General features: G+C 37.3%; 1 protein-coding gene across 1 annotated transcript in view; it reads right to left on the bottom strand.

Annotated features, from left to right (window-relative positions):
• pcsk2 (proprotein convertase subtilisin/kexin type 2) overlaps positions 1-16,912 on the bottom strand; it is a 44,015-nt gene extending 27,103 nt beyond the window's left edge. Inside the window, exons 1-5 of the mRNA XM_036126408.1 lie at positions 16,397-16,912; positions 14,767-14,871; positions 4,150-4,263; positions 3,591-3,699; positions 2,382-2,419 (exon numbers count right to left, since the gene is read on the bottom strand). Coding sequence (XP_035982301.1) covers positions 2,382-2,419; positions 3,591-3,699; positions 4,150-4,263; positions 14,767-14,871; positions 16,397-16,582 — 552 coding nt within the window. The 5' untranslated portion in view covers positions 16,583-16,912. The remainder of the gene's footprint in view (positions 1-2,381; positions 2,420-3,590; positions 3,700-4,149; positions 4,264-14,766; positions 14,872-16,396) is intronic.
• Positions 16,913-24,652: the final 7,740 nt, after the last annotated feature.

The following is a 24,652-nucleotide window of genomic DNA, read 5'->3' as shown; positions in this document are numbered from 1 at the left end:
CTTGCTTTCGTCACAGCTGTATGTCCCGCCTTAAACCATAATACTGCAAAGTGATTGGCCAACCCGTTTTGGGTTGGGCTCGAATGGTTCGGGCTGGGCGGGCCAAGATGGATTCTCGTGTGTTTGTGAACGCACACATACCATGAGAATTCAGCTTGCAGGCAAGCTTAAGAGTACCTTCTTCCAAGCATGTCTTGTGGCAAAGCGAACACGGTACTTCTTATAGCTTTCTGTCAACAATGCTTCCTTCATGAAACTCTTCCACCAAGACCAGATTTGTGCATGGAATGACAAATCATTGCCCTGCCAACAGTATCTCCCACCTGAGCTATTGATATGTACAGCTCCCCCAGAGTCACCATCTCTTTGTTGCTGCTTGAGTAATGCTCTTCTGATCAAACTTGTCAATTTTGATAGATGGCCCTGTCTTGGCAGGTTTGCAAGAGACTTTCAGTTGATGGACAACATCTTTGAACAGTTCATGGAGCATTGCTAAAGTTGGGATATTGTTTTAGAACGCCACCTTGCTCCATAACTAGAGACGCACCGATCCCATTACCCGGATCAGATCGGCTCCAATATTGACTAATTAGCTGGATTGGATACCGGATGATTGATGCCGAGCCAGCATTCCTATCCAGTCATTTCTTTTGTTATTAACACAGCAATACAGTTACGGTGATCTAGTCACTTCTATTTCATGTTTGCAACAGTGGTTACACAGAGCATGGATAGCAGCTAGCGATGAGCAAACACAGAGCAACATGGAGTAAGTGCCGGACCGAGCCAAGTCTGCTATTTGGAAACGTTTTAGACGTGATACATCAGTACGAATGCAACATATAGTATCTGCAATGCGTAAGTATATTTAAGGGGGTGATACGTTTGGTAAAGTCAACACCACAAACTTAAATAAGCGCCTCCAAAAGCACCATGCAAAAAGAACATGAAGAACTTTTTCAAAAATGTTTATTTAATGCCTGATAACTTCACTCACATGGCAAGGTACAGGGTTTATTCATTCAATAGTAGTATCAGGTATGAGCCGATACCCTTAGCACAGGTATCGGTATCGAATTGGATCAGAAAAAACTTTATTATGGATAAACTGCATCTTTATCCATAACTTCCTCCCTCAATTGTCTGGTGTTTTTTTTTTTTTTTTTGTATTTACAATATTATTATTCACCAGTTTTCTTTGACAAACCTTTAAGCTGTATTTATTTATATTAGTCAGGGCCGGGCGATATAGACCTCTATGTTAGGCTGAATCCCGATATATGATATTTATCTTCCTATGTTTTACTTTTCATAAAAAGTCATTATAAAAAGGCATCTCTAAATCAAATCTTTATCCTAAATCTCTTACAGGCACATTTTAACAAGCAACTGTAGAAAAATATGAGAAACATCGGAGAAATAGCCTACTTGAATATCTAATTGTGTAATTATAACGTAACATAAACCACCTTGATATAAACGATATGGTTTCTTCATCTTATATTTATTTTTAAAAAATCTTGATATTTTTTAAATCTCGATATATTGCCCTGCCCTAAGGTTGCACACAGTTTGCAACAACTGGTTGCACTGGATTTTGTTTATTACTATATATACTAAAAGGGCATATATAAATATACACTCAAGATGTCTGTTTTCTACTGTAAAAAAGATTGAAAATCATGTTTCATATTACCTCCCCTCCAAAGTTTTGCAATATCTTGTGCTGGTCTTTCACAAATACAAAGAATACACATAAAAATGTTGTGGTTGTAATGTGATCTTAAAGATGAATAAGTGTTATGAATGCTTTTGCAAGGCACCACAAATATATAACACGTAGTGTAGTTCAGCAAAAGAAGATGGATGTTACACTAGAAAATCTATAGCTGTCAATACAACATAGATCAAAAAACAAAACGATGAGTCAAGATAAACCAAGCTCGAGAAAAATCCCACCAGCCATCCTCACAGAACTGCGATCACTGTAGAAGTCAAATTAAACCTTCGTCACTCTGTTCTATTTAACAATCCTTCTTGTCCTTTAAAGTTTTATCAGTATTCGAGAGATAAAACATCACATTATGCAGCACCAACCACCCTGGCATTATCTCCGCTTGTGACAGATCGGCCTGCCACTGCGACTGCCACGGCGCGCTGTGCATTAACATCAAACAGCTTGGCTGGCCGGCTGCCTTTCTCTGTGTCCTCAAAGGATACAAGGAGACTCGGCAGCCATGAAGGCAACTCGGAGAGCACCTGTCAGTGCCAATGAGGAGTCACACGAGGCCTGTAAAATCCTGAACACTTGCTTCATTTATTAACATCCCTTCAAAGGAATGAAAGAAAATTAAAACATTCAACGACATGTAGGTACTCACATAATTTGATGCCAGGTCTGGATGTAAGTAGTCGATACCTGGAATAAGAGATTAATCAATGATCCAATTTAGCCTTAGTAAATTAAAAAAACATGAAAAAATGTGTACTTTTCCTCTTATACTTGTTCTAAATGTCCAAAAACAAGCAAAACTCATTTGAATCAACTAGTCTGCTAGAAAAGGTTTTTAATTTTATTAGTATAAAAACTAAAATGGACTTTTTAAATGTTAAACGACACATAGAACCTCTGGGATATTTGATAATAGAGAGCGACATAAGGCTTGTACAGATGATGACAAAACACACTGATCATTACTATACAAAATAAAGTATTAACATTTAAGGCAAATAATTATTTGGAAAACAATTCTATTACTCAATAAAATATACATGCTGACCGACAGACACGGATATTTAACTGAAGGACCAAACTACTATGTTTCCGCCAATCCCGTCATAAACATATTTATCATATCCAGACAAAAAATGATACTTAAAATGTATGTTTTACTTTACTAATGACTTGATTTTATTGTTGTATGTTGTAGTTGTTTTGCTTTCTGATGCAAGTGGTTAAAACCCAGCTACTCAAGGTTGAAATAAATGCAAATAAATATGCTGATGAAACATGTGGCATAAAAATCTTCATAATGTCCATGTGCATAATTGACATCAGTGATTAGGGTCTACCTTGGAATAATCATATTTAAACTTTAAAGAGCATTAAGGGCAAGACATTTAACACTGATAGAATAGACGTTTATGACAATTTATCTAATGAAAGATTATTTGATCAGTTCTAATTGCTTTACAGCTCAGTAACATACACCAACCTAAACTAACTAAGTTATTATTATTGTCATTATTATAGCAAGTTATTTGTCCCCCCTCCCTCCATCCTCCATTTGAAATGCTTCAATGTTTGAGAGCAACATAACACTATCAGTAAAGTTCCCGTCTGGGAGAAAGCCTCCCGGTTTAAATAAGCTGTTAGCTGTTGTTAGCTCAACGTACAGTGCATGCGCTTCCAAGTTCCCCACCCCCACCTCCAAACATACACCTCCCGCTATTACACCTACCACCAGGATTATCCCATTTTCAGGGGGAAACCCTGCAGTCATAAAAGTAATTTATCAGACCAATGGAGGGATGTATGCAATTTTAACAATTGCCACATACAGTTGATATTAGATGGAATAAATGCTCACCATCATCCATGATTCCGATGGTAACTCCTTTGCCTGTGTATCCCAGCTCCCAAGCTTCAGCCACATTTAGATCCAGTCCAGGGGTCCCATCTGCCTGTCCTGTGTTTATCTAATCAAAAGGACAATATGGAAAACATTCATGACTCATGGCACCCAGGTGAGCCACCGTTAGTCATGGTAGAGGATGCTTGCATGGAGGGATATTAACATTGGATAAGGACGGTTCAGTGCTGAGAGTATGAAGGTTAAGGGAAGGAAGGGAATATAAATGTCAGTGATACAGCATGTTCCTCTTGTGCCTCAAATCAATGAAGGCAGGTTTACAGCTGCTTAAAAATCACACTTGCCATTTGGGATATGTGCAACAGGAGGCAACTATAGGTTGCTCAAATGCAAATATTACACATCTCAGTATTGGTCAAGATAAGAATGAGTAACAATATTGATTAAGAAACGTAGAGTGTAAAATTCCCCGGATTGGAAGTAATTAACATGGAAGAATGTGGGCTGGTGCAAAAGGTCAGGCAGCATGGCGACAGCTAGTTGGCTGATTACTCACCAGATACCACTGCTTGGTGAACAGGGGGTCACTCATGTTGACTTCTATATCATTAATATTTCTGTAGCCTCGTTTCTGACGACTGAAACCTCCCTGTTCAAAGACGTTCTTCACCTGGGGAAAAAGAAGCAGAGCTATGAGACATTCAAAGAAAGCAGTGCGATCAAAAAAATAAACTAAACTAAGCAAACAAAAATAACAGTAGCAGAATTAAATAAATGTGCCGGGAAATCTGAGCAGAAACAAAAAGAGAATTTCCTGTAACTCTGAATATGCTGCATTGTCTGTTGATCTGCAGACAGGAAATCAAAGAAAAAAGAAAAAACACAATTGTGCTTTTTTCACCATGAAGACAGGGCTTCTTGTCAATCAAAGCAACTGTTTTTTTTCCCCTTTTATCTAAGAAAAGCATTTGCAGGTGGAGCCCAGGCTTCCAGACTGCCACGAAATCACAGTCTCCAGACGACTTAGAAGCCACAGCAATTACATTCACAACACACCAGTGTTCCCCAGAGGTATCAAAGAATCACAGGTGGATGAACAGATGTGCACTGCATTAGGATTTTTATTTCATTACTATTGGGAACGTTACTGCAATACCATTTTAAAACATTTAAATATAACACATGAGGAGTGGATAAAGATTATGTTGCAGAACATATATGGTAGCAACACTGACATAATATATTTTAAATTCAGATTTAAAAATGAGGTTACAGAGAAAAAAAGGAATTAGTAGTGATATACAAATTTGGCCAACACAATGTAGGATTGTAGCTGCTGTTTTCAATTTCAATGTTTGCATATTTGGAAGAAGAACAGGTTACCTGTGGAGTTTGGATCTGAGATGACAATCTGAAACTCAATCTGAAGTTTGTTCTTTTCCATGAGGTCTAACAAGCAATTTGCGAGGTTCTCATGCTTTTAAAAGCTAGTACCTTCTTATTAAATACTATTGCTTCTGGCATATTGTTCCCAACTTGTTGTTTATGTTGTGTAGTTTATTGTTTATGTGGTGTAGTGTGTTATGTCGATCTAAAAAATAGGAAATTAAGTGGATTTTTAGTAACATCATGTCCTGTCTTTTAAGTTTGTGTGTCATTTCTGATGCAGACTGGGTTAGAGTAATGTGCATCAATTTGGATTTAGAGTGTGGTATTCACAGTGTTTAACTGCCATGTGCAATGGCGGGGTATGTTACTGTAACCAAGACGCACCCTGTTGTTAACTTTTTTTACATGTTTAAGGTTTATCTAACTATCCAGTAATACAATTTTAATATTGAAATACCATCAAGTGCTCAGCTCATTGTTAGCCAAATTATTTAAGACGTTGTCTGAGCTGCCAATTGCAATTTCAGTTTCAAGCATTTGAGGTGACAAATAAAACTTGACAGATAATTTGCATAGTGATTCATGAGAATCCTGCCTTTATTGGGTCATTGCTGCCATTTTTAGAGTAGCCGCCTTGAGTAAATGCTGTAGCAGGGGCTCAAGTGTGAGATACACTTGACGTGTAAGAGCGAGACAGCTAATGCTGCAAAAAGTTTGTCCTAAAAAATATATATATATATCTGTGTCAAATTGATTTATCAGATGAAGAAAATATAGATTATACATTGTTGAAAGGCAATACTGGAGCATTATTTACCTAAGGCAGCATTTCTTTTAACATCACTGAAACACAAGACACAAACACAATGGTACCATCATGCTATCTGATGTTTTGAATAAAAATACAACATGATGACATGTTATTTCATAGAGTAGAAAAAGCACTCCAATCCCTTGTCCCTGTTCTTTTAGTTGAATGAGGCGATTTGTTTCGCGTTCCAGTTTTACTCTGAAGTCACAATGTGCCGTTTCTGAGATAGGGTAAAAACAGCTGGAAGTACAAGTACAAAAGTCTGAAGTTGCTTACCAACCCTGACCTTTAAAACCTTATATGGCTGTAAAAATGTTTAAAACTTGGTGATAAAACCTTTTCTTGCAATTGTGGTTTGTACCTCATTCTGTCACAGGTTTCCCACACAGGAGTCTATGACTTATGTTTATAAGCATGTCTATTTAATGTACAAAATAAAGATGAATACATTGGTTTCAGCTGATGTTGTTAATAACTTCAATCAATTGAAATATTATTGGACAGTTTATTTCAGTAACTCAACACACAAAGTAAAAACATTATATTAGACACAATTAAACACAGGCGGATGTGTTCAAGTCTTTATTTCTGCTAAGTATAATTTTCTGCTTACAGCTAATGAATATCATTAAAAAAAAAATTAGAACGTCAAACCAGACCAATAAAAAAATGTATTTGTAATACAGGAATATGGGCTTAAAAAGGTATGTTCAACAGTGCAGAAATGTTGTTATTGCTTTCTTATAATTGGTTAGCATTGTGTTTAACCTAAAGAAGTGATACCAATTTTTCTTCTGAGTAAAATTTAATGCAACTCAAGTAATTCAGCACTCGCTATCTCAAGAGGGCACCCGGCATTTTGAGGAACTTTACACACCCGGGACGTGGGGTGTGAGCTGCTTCCCTTGGGTCGCAGATACACCCACACACTAATAGACTCAGGGACAGTTTACAGTAGTGCTATAACTCTAATCAATGCCTTGCTTGTTGAAAAGGGCCATATGTAATATACGAGCACAATATTTATTTTTCTTCTTCTTTTTTCTTCTTTTTTTTAATATCAAGTTCGTACTTGTAATGTTTACAGTTTTTTTTATTATAGTTTCACTGAATAACAAGATCATTTAGATTTTTATTTAATCAACATCATAAAGAACAACTGTGCCTGTCATGTTGGCTCAGAAAACTAGCCAAGTGCAGATGCACTGGTAATGGTTCTTTAATTAATACATAAAATAGAAAAAAAGGTAGTGTCAACAGGACTTGCTGCACTGGCCAAAAACAGAACTGAAGGACTTCGGAATGGCGTATAGGGGGGTTAATCCCAGCAAATAATAATGAGTGGTGACTGCTTTTACTCTGAAGTCACGATACTGAAGTGAAGAAAGGAAATACTGTGTGTTTGCCGCAACACCAACATTAAACTCAGAACCTGCCTGATAGCATTAATTTTTCCTCCGCTACACGGCCAAGTCTTTAACAATGGTCACAAATGTAACGTCAGTGTCGCATCATTTGTTGTAGACTGTGATGTGCTGCACTACAAAACAGCGTTTTTATAAATCTCCAATTTGGCCAGAGTCTTTAAAATTATTTGTTTTTGCGTATGTAAAACAGAGTTTCCGTGTGGATGGAATTAAGAATGCATTAGTTTTCCCAGGAATCCGGCTACATGTGGACTAGGCCTGTGTAATGGGGACTGATTAACATGTAAGGGGCTGACACAAAGAAACTGTCTAACCAAGGGGGAAATCTAACAGAAAATAATAGCATATGTGCAAAGAACAAAACGAATAAACATTAAAATGAAACTAATAAACCAAACACAAAGGAATGAATCAATAAGACAACACCTTAAAGAATGCAAACACCAGGAAAGTGATGAAAACACGAACACAATGGAAACCCATAACCAAACAACCATGGATCAGGAGAGTGGCATAAATGCTAGGTCAAAAGAATCAATTTCATTGTGTATAGATTTATGAATTTCAGGAGCTCTAAGCACCTCTTTCACAGCTTAAAAACCACGCTTAGAAAATGGGTCACTGGTAAGTGTACCTTTTCTGATTACACTCGCAAATTCACTGTAGTGTGACTCAGAAAACAGGCATTTTCAAGAGTATCTACAGGGCTGAGAACACAAGATGTCTTTCTGAAATGCCCAAAGCGTGTTCATCTGTGCCTTTCATTTATGTCACACTCTACTCAATCAAGAGGCGCAAACATTTGTGCAGTAAATCAGCCCATCAGCAAATCCTTCAAATGACAGGTTAACCCTCCGCTCTTTTTGTTTTGCCCACTGTTGAATAATTAAAATATAACCCTCTTTTCCCTCATTTTTCCTGTTCTAACATTTCTGCCCATCCATCATCAATTTATTGTACTGCTTGGTGGAAGAGTGGGTATTTCCCTTGAAATGGCATGTCATACTTCCCACTCACTACATCAAACAGAGCCCATGCACCACTGTCACTGTCCGCCTTTGCCAGCTGCCAGCTCACAGCAACACTTCATTTCATTTTAAAATAAAGGGCAGTGAAACCTCTCCTTCACTGCTCTTGTTTTCCCATGTCCTTTTTTTATTATGCTTGTTTCTTTTGGGATCACAATCATTTTTTTTATTAGAAATTTACCAACTCATCAGCTTTTGTAGTGTTGTCCCATTTATTGGTATACCTAGAGTAGATTTTACAAATATAAAAAAATAAAAACGGTGCAACAACAAATTCAATAAAAAAGGGCTGTATAAATGCAAGGACAAGACACAACAAGAAAAGATACAAAGGAGAGAAAGGAAAGTCCCTGTGAGGAAAGAAGTGGGTGGACATGTTCTAATGCATGAAAGAACAGTGTCCCTGGGGTACAAAAGACCCCTTTTTGTAATACTACCATAATTTTAAAGGTACCTCTATATTTATGATTTAATTCATTTTAAATTAGTCCATTTGAGAAACTGAAACAGGAGAATTTTTTTTATTATTTTTTTTTGGAAGTACAATTACAGATGAGCAATATACGCACTTTTCTACTTTGTTCTCGTGCCAGACTTGCTTTGCCATCTTCTTTGTGTTCTTAATTTGGTGTTGAACCCTTCATAACTTAGAAGCCTCTTTTCAAAACAGTTAATCACAGACCATCGTCTAACGGTGAAGACGATCCCTTCCTTTAAACTATTTCTGGATAATCATAAATCACAACTTAAGATGGCCATGCTCGACACAAATGTAAGCTATAATTCATGAAGCTGCTATCATTGCAGAATCAGTACAGGCGTAAAGTGTATCTCAGCTGGAGCAATATAAAGTGTTATGCATAAAATATGCGTCAAACATCTTCCATTTTAAAGGGCCTAATGGGATCAGCAGCATGAATATGATTAAATTGTTTCTATTAAGAAAAACAAAGCATATGTGTTTGTTCCCTGACCCTTCATGACCACCTATTTCTCTGTTTTCAACTATTTTAAAGCACCGCCACTAATATAGAAACTACCATTGGCAAATGTCCAGCGATCTGCTATGTCTTAAGTGCAACCTGTCCATTTCATTAACGAGAATTGATGTACATTCACTTTACCACCATGTTCCAGTTATTTTAACCTTAAGTCACCAGGCTGTCTAGTTGAATAGAATGTCTGTATTTAGTGTATCACACTCTGGAGCTGTATAGCCAGATAACCCTTACATAAGTTGTGCATTATGACACTGACACTAACTAACTTGATGGCTCAGGGATGCATCACAGATCGGGATATACTCCATCTCTGGATATATTGGATATCATCCAACCCCCATGACACCTTTCAGAAGTCACACAGACAGCAAAAGGTATCTATCAGGATTGAAATAGTTACTGAAAGAAACATGAGGGTTTTTTTTTTCTTTCTGCCATCAGTCATATTCATTCGCTTCCATTCATTGTCACTTTTTGAATAAGTAATTCCAATTTTGGACCGTCACGCTTGGTATTTTACATCTCCCCTGAAAACCATTACAGTATTTAAACATTATTCCCCCTACTTCAGATAAATGTTTAAACATTCTGTAAGAACTATTTGAGATATGTAAAAAGAAGCTACAGATATCTTACAAAGAATTGATGATACTGATGATAGAGGCGGTTATAATTCACTTACAAGTATCTGAAACTGGAACCAGGACAAAATACCACAGCACCATGTGGGAATACTTAGCCGCTTACACATGAACAACAGAGGCATAGACTACTTTATCAACCTGTCCCTGGGAGCAGGCTCACTATTCTTCCGCACTCCTGTGAAAAATTGTCACTTGAAGTGTAAATTCTCTATAATACATGAAATAACTCAAAATCTTTCTAATCAAACCCAAAAATAAGCAATAGATCAAAATATTACCATTTTCAAGGCAGCTTTGACAGAAAATTTAAACTACATCACCAATGCTGTGAATAATAAAAGATCACAGGACCCGTTAATGATAGGCTGCCCTCAAATGGGCAAGAGACGCACCGAAATCCACAACTGCAGTGTATGTAAGCTCATCAAGCATCTGAGTAAACCTCAGCATCTGGAATGTAGACCTGTCCATGTCCGTGTTGTCTCACTTCCATTAGCTGCATTAGCTCGGCGAACCAGCTCACATTTATTTTCATTAGCACCTCTCACAACCATAATTAGAGAGGTCAGTTGATTGTCTGCAGCAGGACCTCCACTCTTACCGCCTCCGACAATAGACCGAGCTAAACATGCGGAGTTACACAAGACAAATGGGACTGGAACAAACAGATCCATTCACCGTTCAAACAGGTCATTGCTTTAGTACAACTGTGCCTTCAACAGACTCAAAGTGGCCATTGATATGAGATAAGCAGTCTTAGCAAATTTAAAATCAGGTGAACAATTGTTGCTCAGCATATATTAAGACTGGGTTTCCCATAAACTGTGTGCAAAATCCAAATGTGCTAATAGTTTTGTCTAACCTGCTCAAACCGCACTAACCTTTTCCGGTTTACTGTATTTAATTGTCACCTAAAGCCTGCTGTTGACAAAGGTGAGTTTGCCCTGTTTAGACTGGAAGTCAAGCTTGTCTTATAGCAAACGCTGCAACAATATTGAAAACAAGGAGGTTATTTTGCCCCCTGTATATATAGAAATCAACTGTTGCTCAACTCCTGCTTTTTTCTTTGTATTGTTCTCCCATTTAATCTAAATCTGGCTTATCAGTTTTTATGAGGAAGTTACAGCATTTATGCTCAAGCAAATTCAATTACTACCTGCGAGTTCCCTAACGCAGGTAATTAGATAAATTAGTCTCCTGCGATAGTGACTTTTGCGTGCCTCTGATACATGGATTTACCAGTTTTACAAACATATCCAAAACAATATGTTCCATATTCATATAATTTACTGTTTTCCAAAGACAAGTGTTAATATTGTGTGTTCCTTTTGTTTTGGTTTTGGTTTGTTTTTTTGCCATTATTGTGAGAATTTTGGCTTATCATCAGGATAACTTATATCAACTAAAGCCTTGTACACACGTAGGCGGGTATTTATAAAAATGAAGCAGAGTACAACAAAGCTAAAATCAGTCCTTAAAAATAAAAGCAATGTTGAACATCATTGCACATGTGTAAAACATCTGACCTCCATGTGTTTTTTTTTTCTCCTTTGTGCCTCAAGGTATCTGAGCAGATGGGGTTGTAAAAAGGAAAAATCAACAAAAAGCATCTTAACCAGCTGTAATGTTTATAATGTTCCATGTATGCTTTTACTTTGAAGTCTCGATACTGAGGTGAAATGAGGAAATGCTGTGCAACAGGGATAATGTCAGTTGGAAGTAATCGACCAGAGATGCCGTAGCCATTGGTTGGTGAATTTGTCCAATTTCATATTGATTAGACACATGTTGTAAACAGTCTATCACAGCAACAACATAGAAATCAGAACCATTGACAGCATTAGTTTTTTTACTTCGCTATATGGCCAGGTCTATAACAATGACCTCACATGTGACATCAGCAACATGATGCGCCGGACCCTAAAACTGTCTTTTGGCAAGAAGCCAAAAACCTACTGCTTCCCTGTGGAATGAGATAAAGACTTTTTATTTTTCCCGATGTCATACTCAAACTGTGTTTTGCCTCATCTTTCAGTCTGCCATTGCTATTCTGAACATGGGAAATGTGGAGCGGCATTTTTGGACTGCTCATAAAAACTATGACAGCGACTTTTGTTTTCCGAAAAGCAAGCTGATAAATGGAAATTTTAAAGAACTGAAAGCCCAGTTCTCTGGACATAATTTTTCTCACAGGTGACCACAAAGGCAGGAATACAAAACATCGCAAAATCTTAAATATTATTTCAGCACAACCAGAAATGGTGCGTCTGCGATGGTTGGCCACTCAAATGGGTTTATTGCCAAGCACAGGGAGGCAGATACTTAGTCAATTACCACGGCAAAATACATCAACAAGTATTGTGTTCTAAAATGCTTAACATGAAAGAAATAATGAATTGTGACAATGCAGCTCACCTGTTCAGTTCACACCAGACCTCTTCCAAGATTACTAAAGTTCTCGCTCCACACCGACATAACAAAGCTTAGTCCAGAAACATTCCTGCAAAGGTTTTGAGAGCTCTGTGCGTAGATTGATGAGTTTTTTTTCTTCTTTAAAACCCCTTAATCTCAGTTAAATGTCAACCAGTGGCTGCTAGACTTGGCATTTTTAACTGATCTGAACAACATGCTGAATGACATTAGGGTAGAGCTCCAAGGAAATAACAAAACCATGATCAATATGATTAGCTCACTTAATGCTTTCAAACGGAAAATGCTACATCTGTCCTCAAAGCTGCAACGCCATGATTTAGCCGACTTCAACAACATTTTGTCAGCGTTAGAGATGCAAGGGAAGGTGTGTGCACGATGTGTGCTACACAGAACAAATTGAGAACTGTCTGTCAAACACTTTCAAGACTGCATTACTTAAGCCATGAGCAACATTCATACGTTACCCTTTTCAGGAGGATACTGAGATTGATTCTCTCTCATCAAAAATTAGACTGCTGAACACATCTGGAGTCGAGGATGAGATTTTGATACTACAAGCTGACATTCAGCTGAAGTCCAGGGCTCACGAACAGTTCTGGAACCTATTTGCAGAGGGAGAGTACCCCATCATGAGGAATAATATCTTAAAAAGCAGTCTTTTTTGGTTCTACTTATTTATGCAAGTCAGCTTTTTCCCACACGAAGGAGATAAAGTTCAAAAACCGTTCCATCATGACTGATGATCATCTGGAGGTGTGCTTGATGCTCGCCATTAGGATCTACTCTCCGGACTAAGCATCCCTGGCTGATTCCATTCATGCAAGACGTCAAAGTGAGTTAAGGACAATAAATTAACAAATTTGCATTGTGTTATATAGATTCATGCAATCATGCAAGTGCAGCCAACCTCCTGTTTTTAAAACGTTATTTACCATGGCATGTGAAAAGATGTAAAGTCAGATTCCTGTTTTGTTTTATTATTAGACACAAATAGCTCAGGTGCAGTTATATTTTATTTGTCTGATCTTATCAACATTTTTCAGCAGCCAGAAAATACAAAGACCTGCCTCTACATCCGTTACAAAAAATTATCAACTAACAACATGTATTTTGGTGATAGTTCAGAGTTAATAAAAAAAAAAAAATATATATATATATATATATATATATATATATATATATATATATATAAGATATAAGATACATTTTTGGCATATATGCTTGGATCCATAAATGGGGGATAACTTTGTAAAACGCTTCACTTTATGTTGAATTTAAAAGTAGACCTCTATTGAATAACCTACTGTGTTTTTTCCCCTCTTTTTAATGTTTTATAGTCCACAGAAAAGAAAAACAGACAAAATAGCTACCACAATCTCTCATTATAATTACACATCCATAGTTTTAGTGTACCGTAATTTAATAAATTGTTTTACCAGATTAAATGTCAGTTTTTATTCTTGGATTGTGTGAAATAAATGTCTAAATAAATGCATGTAGTCTTATAGTGCGGTGCGACTTATATATGTTTCTTTCCTCTTTACGATGCATTGTTATGAATACTACGATTTATAATCCAGAACGATTTATAGTCCAAAAAATACAGTAATTACAATACCATTAGCTAATAAAACGCTTGACATTAAGTTTAAAATATAAGTTGTTGATAATACAACAACAGTTTCAAGTTTCACAGTGAAAAAGCTGTATGCAGTGGAAACAAGAGCACACCTAATGGCCTCAGAAACCCAGGTTCCTAGAAAAGGTTCCTGTGATGAAATCCCATCTAAAATGTACAGTTTTATTTCCTGGAGAGGTTTGATCATTCAGAGACTGAAGAATAAATCTAAATCCAAGAATACGCCTTCAGAATACAGTTTAGTAAACATGGTAGCTTTCTATATTGAATTGGCCACATTCTTCAAAGTTTTGCACTCATTTTCTTTTCTTCTGAAACCAGCAGAAAGGATGACAGAGAAAAACAAGCATATTACAGCTGAACTGAGATTATCACAGTATTACTGTGAAGCTGCACTATAGTAATTCTTATCATCGTCATCACAGGGTGACAGCTTCAGCTATAACTGCTGTAATTATACACACAATACATCACAACTAGATGGTGAGACAGATGATTATGCCATTTTAAGTAGCTCCGATAATTGAAAGGTAGTTTGATTCAACGACTGAGAATGTAATAAGTTGTCTTGTCTTCTGGAAAGGAAAGGCTTTCCTGCTTCTCTTTAACATTCATTTCAGTTGTATCTGCTTTGTGCATGACCACATCAAGAGTTGCAAATAAAATGCTTGGTTTGTTTCACAACCTCAGTAAAGAGTTCTATCTCAAACATAAAAAAAAATAAAAAATAAAAACACTGCATAGCAACATCAATGAAAAGTCACACTGTTTCATACACGGATAGATATAATTCACACTCACCCTTTTGTCTTTTTGAAGACGCTGTCTGATGCGAGCGCTGCGTTTGCTTCGCCTCTTTGAAGTCTCCTGAGGATAGAAGTGAAACAGGCCATCTCCAAAGGGAAGCTGCATTTAAAATAAAGAACACACACACACATAGAAAGAGAGAAGTATATTATGAACAGACACAGATATGAAACAATCAAGAAACAACAAGTAAAAAAATAAACCCAACATTAAAAAAATGCAGGAGAAGGACAGCGGGGTCACATCCATCCAGGAACAAGGACAACAGTTCCCTGAGTTTGACAATGGATCTATTTTAAGGCACTGAAGAAGAGGAATAAACCATGATAAACCACACAAGCAGGGAAATGAGATTCATCATCCAGAGTTTCCCCTCCAGCACTGTACGCAGATTAAAGACCTCCCTATGCTTTGGTAACAGCCAGGGGAGCAGGTCAATCCTCAAAATAAATGCTTTCAGATGCGCCTGTCAGATACAATGTAATGACGATGCAAGCATGAATATTATTCTTATCGTCCACTGCTCATTTGTTGGGAGCTGCTTAAAAAAAAAAAAAAAACACGTAATAACAAAAACAAACCTCAAAGCAAAACGCTGCACTTTTGTAATTAGGTGTTTTAATGATCTCACTGTGTCAAGCATTGCCAGTTTGGTGGCCCAATCTAGTTAATTAGGCAATAAAAGAGGATAAGTCAAACAACACAAACATTGTTTAATGGCGTGTCTCCCATTAGGACCAATATAGCTACAGATTACGTAACCTGAGAGAGGCAGTGCTTGTCAGGAGATGAACAAGTGCCTGCAACATCTCAGAGGTGGTAATGCTGCACAGTTACTACACAGATAACATATTAGAATGAGCAAAATGAAGGAAAACAACGGAAGAAAGTCAGACGATCTTTATTCAGAACAAGGCAGACACTGATTTGTTCAACGCTACGCCTCACTGACTGAGGCTCCAGCCAATTTCATCCAAACCGTTTATTTTGACATGTGACAACAGAGCACATACTCTCAGGGAATTATTTCCACTGGTCTGCAGGAAAGGGCTTGTCATGGCCTTTTGATGTGTTGCACCTGATCTCTTGCGGTTTTCAGAATCTTCACAAAGAGGTACAGTTTCTAGTGAGATTATTTGAAGGAGATATACCCCCATTTTTGAGCTAGTTTACAAAACGATATAAGACAACAGAGCCTATTAATGATATCAAAGTTAAATGAATTGAAGATTTAAAAAAAAATAATCAAGTTTGATTTGTATCAGCCCACCTCCTTATTTGTGGTCACAGAATGCCTTATCTGTTGTGTTATGTATATAGATGCCTCCAGGAGCCTCATCCTTTGAAGGGCATTAATGATAAATAGAATTGGCCCATAGGCCAACGGGCAAACCAGAAACCACGGTCTGCGTTTCAGTGGAAATGACGTCATCAAATTTACAAAGTGCAGCCAAGTAAAGCCAATGGAAAGAATAAGCACGCCATCGGATAAGTATTGGGAGCACAGGAAGGGATCTGAATGTTCCAAACATGTGCATGTTTTCTCCGAGCTCTTGGATAATAATCACAATGAAGCAAAGACAAATGCATGCGTGACACTTTTTAGTCCGAGCATCCCTCATACCTTCCGTGCACTCTGGAACCCATGTTGTGTTGCAACTTGGTGCGCCTCGTCCTGCGCGTCCTCGTGCAACTGAACCAAAAGGTGGTCGGTCAGGACTCCTTCTGTAGCCTGCGTCGCAAATATCAGCAAGGCGTTCAGCAGTACCATAAATCCCACGGCTGTCCCATAGCGGGGATATCCACGCATCGTGTCTGGCTTGTTATCAGTTCTCTTGGAATTGCTCGTCCGTCGGAGTAAAAAATATATATATATATATTTAAATATCAGTGCGCGGGATGCTCCTCGTTAGAGATGGGAGGAGAAAGAGGTGGAGGAGGACGAGAACGTGGAGCGGGGGGGTTGCTGGATTAACGCATCTCTTCTTCGTCGTGAAGCTGTTGATGAGACCTCTGAAGTTGTGTTGCACTGAGATGGACGAGCCGCTCTTGCGTTGTGGGTGCTGTGCATCCAGCCAGGGCTGCATCCTCAGCTTTCCGTCTCTCCTCCTCCTCCTTATCTCATCTGTAATTCATTTACCTTCTTCGCTCGGGCAGTCTCGTGCTGTGACGTTGTACCAATGGGCTCAGACGGGTGTGCGCCATTGTTTCCTTTACTTTTCAGCACCTTGCAGAATTCCTCGGCAATGATGGGAATTGCATTGATTTATAGGCCACTGAGTTGGGAAGCATGTCCGGATTATAGCAGGTTGAGAAATGATGTGCGATAATCGATCATCTTTTTGTCATATCGTCAAATATGGGTAACGTGCATCTTTTGTGAACAGCTTGCCTCTCAAATATTGTACTGTCAGCAGCAACAGGGAAACTGCTGTTCTAAAGGGCTCTTATTAAAATTGCACCAACTGCACACGTTTGCCTTGAATTTCAATGCATTTAAACGATATTTGAGAATTTAATTCATTTAAAACTTTATTTCAAATAGAACAATAGACAGATACATAACAGAGTGATTTTACATAAAACTGGTGCTCAATACAGAAATGTTATGATTTGCCTGTATGTCACGGGTGAAAGAGTGCTGACGATACAGTTTGTCCAGTTTTACAAGGAGGGTATTACCCAAAACTTGGCTATTCTCAGAGTGCTTGTAAATAAGCATGTCAAATAAAATTTAGTGGAAGGAAAAAGAGTGGTAGAAAAATGTCTCAACATATTACAGATGGTTGTAGCATCAAGAAGACTAAAATAAAGCCTGCTCAAAAGTTTTTTTGAAGCTTCACAAGGCGGCATCTGCATCTGTAACTGGTGTGCTGCATATACTGGCTCCCTGTATCTCAGAGAATAGACTTTAAAATACTTCTGTTAGTCTATAAATCCCTGAATGGCTTAGCACCTAAATACATCACAGACTTGTTATCAGCGTATCAACCATCCAGACCACTCAGGCCTTCTGGCTCCAGCCTTCTCTGCATACCTAGAAGACGAACTAAACATGGAGAAGCAGCATTTAGTTCCTATGCTCCGTTTATCTGGAACAAACTTCCAGAAAACTGTAAAAGTGCTGAAAGCCTGAGTTCCTTTAAATCGAGATTAAAAACACATTTGTTTAAAATTGCCTTTGAATGTTCAAGTTAAAATGTTTTACTGTTTTCAAATGTTCTTTTTTTGTTTCTACACTATTCTGTTCCATTTTCCTATATTTTAATCATGTAAAGCACTTTATATATATTTATATAGTACTGAATTGTGCTATATAAATAAATTTGCCTTTGCCTTTGCCTATACAGGGCAGTGTCCACAACTGTCACATTACTTGTGTTAAGTCCCTCTTAAAAGAAAGAACAGAAGCATCTAAGGCCAAGGAGAAAAATGTCCAGTTCCTCCAGACTGCACGGTTAGGGAGGAGGTTCAGAATCCAACTTGGCAGCGCTTCATTGTGAACTTTCCAAAGTCAGTTAAGATTGGGGGAGCTATGTCATCTTCTATGGCTGTCCTCAGTGTCTTATCAAGTCAAAAGTTTTCACAGCCATCTAGGTCAGTATAACTATCAGTACTCTCAATTTGAGAGCAATTAATGCTTCACTTTCCTGAGAGGCTTTTATTTAGATGCTTATTCAATTCTTCAGCAGGAAAAATTGGCATGTAAAACGTTTTCCCTGACAACCGTGCAATGTTGCAAGTTTAACCTTCGCCATTAGCTAAACAAGTCAAAGATGTATATAGACTTAAATCATCTCTCAGGCACATAAACTTTGTTCATCTACCAGTCTTATGACAGTTTCTAACTTATTGACTTACTGAGATGATATATTCATTGTACTACCCATATAGAAAAAAAACACTTTACCGATCACTACAGGAAACCTAAGAACAGTTGACTAAAATAGCACCTTCAGTTTTACTCACATCTAAATGTTTACAAGCATGAATAGAAATAAAAATAATATTAAATATGAAGAAATGTTAACTGATGTATAGAAAAACGCTTGAATAAAGATGCGTACCAAGTCCCATTTAAAGCTCTAATTAACAATTCCTTGGTTTTCTCTTCAATTTCTTTTTAAATTAAAAGCAAAACCAAGGAAAACCAAATTGCATCGCTCATTCTACTTATCCACATTTCAGTTATTTAGTAGTGCAAACATCAGATGAAATATCGAAGAAACCAAATAATGAAATCACACTTGCAAGGAGAAAAATCTAAAACGCTAAAGTAATATAAAACATGCCTATATTTCATTTTTTATTGTTATTATAAAGCTTTCATTACTCTAATGCCTGTCTGCTCAGGCATAAATGATACTAATCTATTATTATTGTGTTTTGTCATATGTGATGTTCACTAACATTATGTCAAATGTTTGCTAACAAGAGAGCACAACAGTGTGTGGATTAGTGCTCAGATGTCTTTGGAAAAATAATGAAGGAGCATTTTCTATAAGCGGATACTAATCACAGTTTCCACAGTCCTTCCAGAGCTCCTCCCACGCTCCTGCCTCTCTGCAGCCCCGAGATTAGTTTTCCCTTTTTTTTTATTCAGGGCAGAGAAATGTTCTTTTCTTCTTCAACAGTACGCTACTCTTTACAGCAATGTATTAGTGGTCGATCAACACTGATCAGTGTGTTATTATCACCTTTATCACACGAATAAGTATGAATGAAAAGTAAGCAAAGAATATCCACAGCCTTTTTTTCACACTGAGTTGGTGTTACTGTATTATTTTTTTACATAAATCATTAGCTGTTTAGCAGTGAGGGAAGCTGACAAAAAATACAAGCTCTCCTGCCGTTTAAACAAATGCTGAAGGATAAGACACATCTTTCTCCTGTCTTCACAGAGGGACACTGTCTCTGATTTGACACAATGGATCATCACTTGATTTGTAAAGGATCTACATATGCAGTATGCAGCTAACATATTGTTTAGAAGTGAAAATGCAATATAATGAGAGCCATGACACAGCTAGAAAAATCTGATATACTTAATAGCAACCAGGTTGGAATGCAGGGTGAATGCTTCTAAGATTTATCTCCATTTATTGTTTTTAATTAAAAGTGCAATTAATTTTTTTAAATCATTAATAAAATGTCATGAGATCCCAGAGACTGACTGCATAAATGAATTAACTGTTATTGTGTAAGGTCCTAGAGGTGTTAGCTTAGTGTGCACCGTACAGTGACTTCAATTCTTTTTTACCCACTAACTTAGACCACATAGATAGATAGATAGATAGATAGATAGATAGATAGATAGATAGATAGATAGATAGATAGATAGATAGATAGATAGATAGATAGATAGATAGATAGATAGATAGATAGATAGATAGATAGATAGATAGATAGATAGATAGATAGATAGATAGATCTGAAGCTGCTCAGAAGGAAATGGTAAAAAAAAATAGAATTTGCTGATATTGTTATTAAACAAAAGGTTTTGCATGCATTTGTTCATCCATCTATAGTAAAAATCTGTCCATCTCAATGGTATCCAATTATGTGCTCTTCTTTAGAAATTGTAACATGAGTACATTTCTTGTCATACCAAATTGATCAATAATGTTCTTTCACATATATGAAAAGGAAGCTAAACCATTTAGTGAACTAAATTAATTATAGCTGCAGTATAGTACCCATATGCAAGCAAGATTCTAAAGGCCAGAACTAAAGAAGGATGCTTGTATTTTAAGACCAACCAAATGTACCTTCAAGGCAAAGTAAAAAAAAAAAAAAAAAAAATGCACACTGACATTCTGAGAGGGATAAGGATAAAAAACAAATCTTGACATGAGGGACAAAGATCTGACAATAAACAACTAAATGTATAGGACTACACCCACTGAAGTCTTTCAACCTCTTACACATTACAGGTGAATTACCTAATTAAATAAACTGATTTAGCAGATACAGACCAAGTAAAACATAATATCTTCGACAAACAGAAAAGACCATGATTGTTGAAGCCCCAGTTATTTATTTACTTTTCTCAGAGCTGCAGTTAGTTGGTGTTGCATAATGATATTGACACGGTTATTTTTAGACCTTAATATAATATGCCACTGGTTTTACAATATTTTTGACTTCAGCAGACTTTCATCTGCAGTAGTTGGATCTTGTCTAAAACTACAAGCAAAGTGAACTAGTAATATCTTAGAGTTTGTTGTGTAAGACATAATTAGGTTTTAGTGTGATGACAGAACATCCTCAAGTCCTAAAGCTAATATTTGTTGTCATGCGAAAGAGAAACAAAGCCTGTGGAGCATTTCAAGAGTCAACTCGGTTCAGTTCCGATGTTGTTAAATAATCCCCAATGGGATCTCTCATGCAAAAACATAATAGGATGTTAATATTCAAAGGGTCCAGCTGATTCATGTTTATTCATTTCACTGTAGCAAGTAAATCCCTACTAAAGATCCCACTTTCATTTAAACAACTCGTTTTAATGTTTTGCCAATGTTGTTTATTAATTCTAAAAGTCAACGGTCTGCTGTTAGATTCCCTTAATCTGCATAAATTAGGTAATTGTTTATTTCTAATCAGGCCCTCACAGTTATGGCCTCAAAGTGCCGAGGTTCAGAGGATTTGCTCAGCTAGGTGGACATGGATCCGCAGTAGGAAAGAGGGAGGAGAAGAGACGGATCTTTAATTTTTTGTTTAGTTGCCTGAGGCGGGTGTGGATGCAGGATTCTCGTCAGTGTTTCAGTCAGAGCACGAGATTAGAGCTACAGCTACAAACTGATAGTCAAGCGATAATACAAATTGGACAGACAAACACACACGCACACACACAATAACAAAACCATAACAAAGCCTTTTGAGCGTTTGCTACCAACCTTTCAACCAGACAAGAGAGAAAATCATATCGATCTTCCATCCAGCTCTCTGTAGTGGGTTTTTATTGTGAGAATTAAAGAACGTTAAACAACCACAAGGACTGTTATGAGCATTACATTTTCATGAATAGCTTATAATTGCAGATGAATGTACCTACTCTGTCAGAGTTTAAGACAAATGTCTTTGAAAACATTAACTTCAACATGTGCACTTAGAAGGCACGGGGAAAAAAATGGAAATCTGCGAAACAAACGATCAGACTCTAACCCATTGTATTTGTGTCACGAACAGATGAAGACAAAAAAAATAGTATTTTCCCATCTTTCCCTGTTATGAAGGCACATTTCAGAGGCAGTTCTACACTCTACTGCTCCAGTGCTGTGTGACGACATGTCTTTGAGTGCAAGGATTGTGCTTAGAGCATTATCGACTGCTTTGTATTTGCTAGCTTCTCATCTGATGGTTTCATTCACTCCTTTTTTAGTGTCTCATCCTTTGTTCCACTGTGTTGTACGCTGCCTGTATCTGAGAAAGCCACCGCCTGCATCTGGCTCTGAGAGATAAGATGCCGACCTTCACAGGTAGACTGATATCAAAACCCAGTGATAACACCAGTGATCATTACAGCAATGGGCTGACATGAGATGACATATCATTACCACAGTGTCCCTTGCTTTACATTATCCCTGTGGTCATCTAGACACAAGAACAGACTGTTAGGATCTCGAGGTTCTGTGTTATATGCCAACTATATAAAGAAAATGTGACATCATAAATTAAGACCTTTGCATTTAGGTCACCAATCCAAAATGTCAGTTCAGACATAGATACATATAAAACTAAAGTAATAAATACCCCTGTCTTAAAGTAATGTTTTTATTTCACCGACATGTTTCTTACGACTGAAAGGAAAATTAACATTTTGGAGTGTCCCAGTTAGAGTCCTACCTTGAACCTGATAGGAACCAGGGGAGGGAAATTAGCATCAGGGTGATGACAATAATAAGGTTAAAAATTTCAAAAAACATTTCCACAATTTTTATGAAGGGTTTGAATGCTTTAATGCCAATGAAGATTTCAATAAATAATTTTTAAATAGAGTTGTTTGATAACGTAGATGACAACAATCTTATTTTACATACTGAGATTTCTTTTTTGTTGTTTTTAGCTGTAGAGATTGGGAGAAGGCCTTATTAAGATAAATTAACAATGTTAGATGCCAGACAAGAAAATGTTTGTTGTGAGAATATAAATCCTGATGCTTCTAAATACTCTAGATTGAAAAAAAAAATGTTCTTTGTTGAAACGTCTTCAGTCTGTAGAGCTGTAGGTAAATTCAGCCTTATAAGCACTGCCTTTGCTTAGTGGATCCAAAAGGTTACGTTTCACAATCAAAACTTGTTAACATGCAAAATAAGACACCACGCTTAGCAGCAGAACCACTCTTTCTACAGAGTAACTGTGTCAACTGCTGAAACTATGCCTGCAGTCAACCTACTTAAAAATGGAAGACAATATTATAAGCAGAAACAGGGGTGTGCTATGGGACCTCCAGTTTCTCCTATTGTTGCAAACCTGTACATGGAGGAGGCAGAAAAGAGAGTCTTAGATTCCTAGTCCGGGATACCACCAAGCCATTAGTTCAGGTATGTTGATGACACTTGGGTTAAAATTAAATCTCAGGATGTCCAACATTTCACTGATTACATCAACTCTGTGGAGAAATACAAAAAGTTCACACGAAAGAATGTAAAAAAAAGATGGCGGTTTGACTTTCCTGGACTGATGTCTCAGTCTCGGAGGGAGGACAGTTAGAAACTGACGTGTACCACAAGCCCACCCACACAGACCAGTACTATGCAGTTATACTCCCATCACCCAAGGAGCAGAAGTTAGGAGTAATCAGGACTCTGCACGTGTCTATATACAATCATTAAACAAAGAAAGAAAGAAAAAAAAGCTTTACCTTCTTTTGACACTAAACTTGGAGCTTCCCGCCACGATTCCAAAAGCCAGTTTTGCCACCAAAAGAAAACGATGGCATTTATTTAATTTTTTTGGTTTGTATTTTGTTTGGAGGGTTGTTTTTCAGTTGTATTGTGGAGGATAAATGTCACACTAAAGATTTTTTAAAATGATTTACCATGGTCAAATTTGTTTTACATCACCTGACATTTCACAGGCGTATGCAGACGTGTACCACAGTAAATAGATTTAATTGCGGCAAACACTGGAGCACTGATTTCTGCAGATCTATTACTTCCATAACTGTTGCTGGACGGGAACACGGGGCCAACGTGAGGTTATGTTTAGCTTAATATGGTCTGAGGTGTGGCAGAGAGCATGGCCAGTAAAGGTGGAGATGCAGTCTCCATTTGTTATAAAGCACAGTGCAGCACTGGATCAGATTAAATTTCACTAATCTCTATGTGTCTCTTTCTCTCGTACCAGTATTTTGTACCGCTCTGTTCTCTCCAGTTGCCGTATCATTTTACATTTTCTCTGGCTCCAGCTCCGAATACTATCATGTGTTCATGGAAGTGTTGTTTGTATCTTTTCTGTGGAGCCTCACAAATGATCATTCTGACTGTACGGGAAAGGTTCCCACATCCAATGGGTAGCTATATTTGTAGTTTTTCTGTGCTGAGGGGTCCATTTTCTACTTGGAGTGTTGATTCATATGAATGCCTTAGATAATGATCATTCTAGATGAGTTTTAAAAGCTAGGCTAAAATGTGTTTTAAAGGGGACATATCATGCAAACGACAAATGTTTAGACCTTAAATACATTTTGTTGCGTACTTGGAGTCTCTGGAATGATGAACATGTCAATTAGTCTGCCCAGTAGCTGTGTACGTATCTTTATGCTCTTTTTGGGTCATATGTTTCAAGTCGTTGTGTTTTCTCTGTTTTCTATTACGTTCTCTTGATCAATTATGTCACAGTATTTTCTTTGTAGGTGCTAAACAATATCGTGGACTTG

This window comes from Fundulus heteroclitus, chromosome 22, assembly GCF_011125445.2.
Source record: "Fundulus heteroclitus isolate FHET01 chromosome 22, MU-UCD_Fhet_4.1, whole genome shotgun sequence".
In the NCBI taxonomy this organism is placed as follows: Eukaryota; Metazoa; Chordata; class Actinopteri; order Cyprinodontiformes; family Fundulidae; genus Fundulus; species Fundulus heteroclitus.
This window is presented reverse-complemented; position numbering and strand designations above follow the sequence as displayed.